Source organism: Austrofundulus limnaeus, unplaced genomic scaffold (genome assembly GCF_001266775.1).
Source record: "Austrofundulus limnaeus strain Quisiro unplaced genomic scaffold, Austrofundulus_limnaeus-1.0 Scaffold336, whole genome shotgun sequence".
NCBI lineage: Eukaryota > Metazoa > Chordata > Actinopteri > Cyprinodontiformes > Rivulidae > Austrofundulus > Austrofundulus limnaeus.
In genome coordinates this window covers 112,405-116,523 of record NW_013952738.1, presented here as the reverse complement: position 1 = coordinate 116,523, position 4,119 = coordinate 112,405, and the positions used below count along the sequence as shown (strand labels likewise).

At 44.5% G+C, this 4,119-nt stretch overlaps 1 protein-coding gene across 1 annotated transcript in view; it reads left to right on the top strand.

Annotated features, from left to right (window-relative positions):
* Window positions 1-1,298: 1,298 nt before the first annotated feature.
* Window positions 1,299-4,119, top strand: part of LOC106527651 (ephrin-A5) — an 85,527-nt gene continuing 82,706 nt past the window's right edge. The window contains exon 1 of the mRNA XM_014022592.1: window positions 1,299-1,807. Coding sequence (XP_013878046.1) covers window positions 1,683-1,807 — 125 coding nt within the window. The 5' untranslated portion in view covers window positions 1,299-1,682. The remainder of the gene's footprint in view (window positions 1,808-4,119) is intronic.

Here is a 4,119-nt window from a genome sequence, read left to right as displayed (position 1 = left end):
GTTCTCCCCTGAGAACCAGACCAAAACGTTATGTGCAACCCTGGCTATAGAAAGATAAAGGAACGTGGAATAAATCCTCCAAAATGTCTTGCCTTACATACTACTGAGAAAAAAAATTATGTTTGAGATAAATAAATGTAGAATAAGTAGGCAAATGACTTTCCATACACACTACTGAAAGAAAAAATGTGTTTGGGATACAGGAATATGAAATAAATAGTGAAATGTCGTCATAAATTGAGATAAAAAAATTGAAAAAATCCCTCCAAAGGCTTGCCATACACACTAATGGGTGAAAATGATTGAGATACAAGGATATGGAATAAATGGTCAACTGGTTTGCCATACTCTAACATAAAAGAATAGGTATATGGAATAATAACGACTTGCCTTACTTACTAGTGAAAAACAATTTTGTTTGAAATATACGAATATTGAATAAATAGCCAACTGCTTTCCATACAGTAAGCTAAAGGAACGTGGAATAAATCCTCCAAAATGTCTTGCCCTACGTACTACTGAGAAAAATAAAACAATGTTTGAGACAGATAAATGTAGAATAAGTAGGCAAACGACTTGCCATACTCACTACTGAGAGAAAAAATTGTTTTTGATACAGGAAAATTAAATAAATAGTGAAATGTCTTGTCATACATTGAGATTAAAAAATGAATCGCTACAAATGGCTTGCCATACGCACGAGTGGGGGAAATGATGATTGAGATACAGGGATATGGAATATATGGTCAACTGGTTTGCCATACTCAAAACAGTGGTTCCCAAACTTTTCAGCTTTTGACCCACAAAATACCAGCAGCAGAGACCTGGGCCCCCCAGCCCCAACTTTGTTTTCACGTCAAATAAACAAAAGCATAGTAACTTTATTTATTACGCTATTTTTGTCCTTTTTAAGTACACTAATCTTATTATTTTGTAAAAACAAAAGCAAAGAAATGTTTTTAGTTGTCATTTTTTGTGTAATTAATTAAAAATATATTTTTTCAGGACCCCAACTTTGGGAACCACTACTCGATATGGAATAATAACAGCTTGCCATACGTTCTAGTGAAACAGTTTTGTTTGAAATATAGAAAAATGGAATAAATAGCTAACTGCTTGCCATATACTGAAAAAAGGAACGTGGGATAAATGGCTTGCCGTAGGAACTACTGAGGAAAAAAAACGATGTTTGAGATAAATAAATGTAAAATAAGTAGACAAACGACTTGCCATACATTCAGTGGAGGGGCGGGGGGAGGAGGAGTTGGTTCGGGGGGAGCATGGCACCGGAGCCACAGCTCATCAGAGCCCAGAAGCAGCCGCTTCCTGCGCGCTCCTGATCAGACCCGGAGAGGAGCTCAGTTCGGTTCCACCGAGGAGCGGGACGGAACCGGAGCCGCTGGTCCGAGTCACAGGAGGACAGAACCGAACCCAAACAAACAAAAAAAGCAGTTTTTGTCTTTTTGCTGCAGTTTTCTGCACAGACGGTTTTATTATTTTATCACTTCTCATTTGGAGGTCCAGTTCTGGTTCCGGACTTTGGAGAGCCAGTCCCGAGCTGTTGAGAGGACATGATCCACTTCTGGACGGACTGAAGTTCTGGGGTTTGGGACGGATCGGATCCTTCAGTCCGGCTGAGGGGGGTGAAGTGTCAGAACCTCCGAACCGAGTCCAGATCCGACATGCCGCAGGTGGAGACCCTCCTGCTCCTCAGCCTCGGTGTCGGGATGTGTGTCTGCGGACAGGACCCGGCGGCCAAGGTGGTCTCGGACCGATACGCGGTGTTCTGGAACCGGACCAACCCAAAGTAAGTCCCGCTGCGGTCTGAGGTCCGGAAACCCGGGTCTGGTTCTGGTTTCACGAGTCGTTTGGGTTTGTGTGATCACATGGTTCTGGTTCTGGCTGCAGGTCTGGGGTTTTTGTTTGGTTCCGATCCACTCGGAATCATTTCGAACTTTGAAATCAGAAACAGTTTCAGGAGATAAAAACATTTTATTTACAAACAGAACCAGAACCGAGCCGATCCAAACTGAAAACATTTTAAAAAAATTTTATTTATGATTTAATTTCAGATGATTTGACTTTTATTTTGAAATGAAGGTGTTTGAGGTGGAGGAAAGTTCTGCAGGACCCGGTTGGTCCCGGTCCTGGTTCTGAGGTGGTAGATTTGGGTTTGAAATGGTCCAGTTTTTAAGTCCTGGTTCGGTTTTTGGAGACGGGTTCTGGTTAGGCTTCATATATTTGATCATTTATTGTGTGTGTGTGTGTGTGTGTGTGTGTGTGTGTGTGTGTGTGTTACATAGTTACATTAAAACAATAAAAAGATAAAACCAGGCGGACTCGGGGGTCTTCAGTGGGTCTAAAGTGGACAGGTAGTCACAGGACTGACGGTGTGTAAGACAGGGGGCGTGTCCACCGGAGGACAACCGCTGATTCGAAGAGACGGAACACAGAACCGGAGAGTCCAGAACTTCTTGTGAGGAGGGTTACAGGTCATCGTCGTCGGTTGATACCTTCTGGGAGGACCCGGTTCTGTTCYGCGTCTAGAATCTGTGTGTGTGCGGGAATCTCAAGACCAACAAGGCCTTGTTGCGGTGACRGCGCTGCTCGGCGGCAGAAAAGTTTGTCTCACGGGGTCCCAACGCGACTGGAACCGCCCGAGACCGGGTCGGAACCTAATGCTGGTACCGATGTGAGGGCGGGTCCTCCTGAGTCCTGGTCCTGGTGGACACCTGGGGACAGGTGCAGGAGTCTCAGCGTTACACAAGTCAGCTGATTGGCTGCACAGCATGTTTCTGTTTGAGTGTCGCAGTCTAAACACACACACACACACACACCTCAGGGTCACACACTGTGTGTGTGACCCTGAGGTGTGTGTGTGTGTGTGTGTGTGTGTGTGTGTGTTGTATACCACACAGGAGTAAAAGTACAAGTATCTTAGCAAAAACTTTGATAAAAGTTAGTCTCCTTTAAGAATATTACTTGAGTAAAACTCTTAAAGTATCTGATATTTGTTGTAGTTAAGTATTAAAAGTCAAAGTCAAATGGATAGTTTTTATTTTTTACAATAACAAGCTGCAATGAAAACAAGCAAAAATGAAATAAAAGTAACGACTTTCTACTTCTTGTCTTTTTAAAAATGTAAAAAGTACGCTGAAAAATAATTAAAGTACAGATACACAAAAATTCTACTTAAGTACATTAACAAAGTATTTGTACTTAGTAACTTTGCAGCTCTGTGTGACAGATATCCAGTGGTTCTCAGTGTCACTCCCAGGCTGCTCGCTGTGGTTCTGGTTCTGGACTTCAAACCGTTCCTGGCTTCCAAGTCTGGTTGGCCCCGGTTCTGTGAGAGACCCCACACATGCTGAGGTCACAGGCTCCTCAGGATCCGGCCCGGTCTCGGGGTCCAGCGGCACAGAGGGGACCCGTTGTCGGGGTCAGAACCGGGGCAGCACCGCCAGCCGTAAGGGGGGGGTGGGGGACCCCGGGCCCGGCATCCCGCCTGGACTTTGTCCCTGCAGAAAGAGGCCCGGAACGAGTCATTCATGACTTCACCAGAACCCCCCCCAATCCCCCCGCTGGGTAGTGTAACAACCCTTCCTGTTGGACCTGCCGGCGGTCCGGTCCGAACCCAGCCTGTCGTGAAACCCTTTAGCAGTTGTGGTGTCGTGAAAAATAAAAACGAAGCTCCTCTGATTTAATCTTTGATCTGAGGGACCCCCCCGACCCGATGTGTCGGTTCCGACGGTGAGAACAGAACCAGGGAGCACCRCGGTGGAAAAGAACTGAAACAAAAACCAGAATCTGGACCTTTTTTTTGGGGTCCAAAACCAGCAAGAAAACGATTCAGATTCTGTCTTTTTTTAAACGAAAAACAACAAAAACAAGTCGAGCTGAAGACGGGCGGGTTCGGCTCAGAACTGCCCGACCCGGTTCAGACCACAGGAAGCACACAGACAAAAGAATTTAAATCAGAAACTTTGCATTTCATAAAACAAAACGCAAAAATCTGAGACTTTTCATGAGAATAAAACCAGTTTTTATTAATTTTATTCAGCTTGTGGGCGTCGACTCGTCAAATAAAACCACGAAAAGGTTAATAAATAACATTTGTGT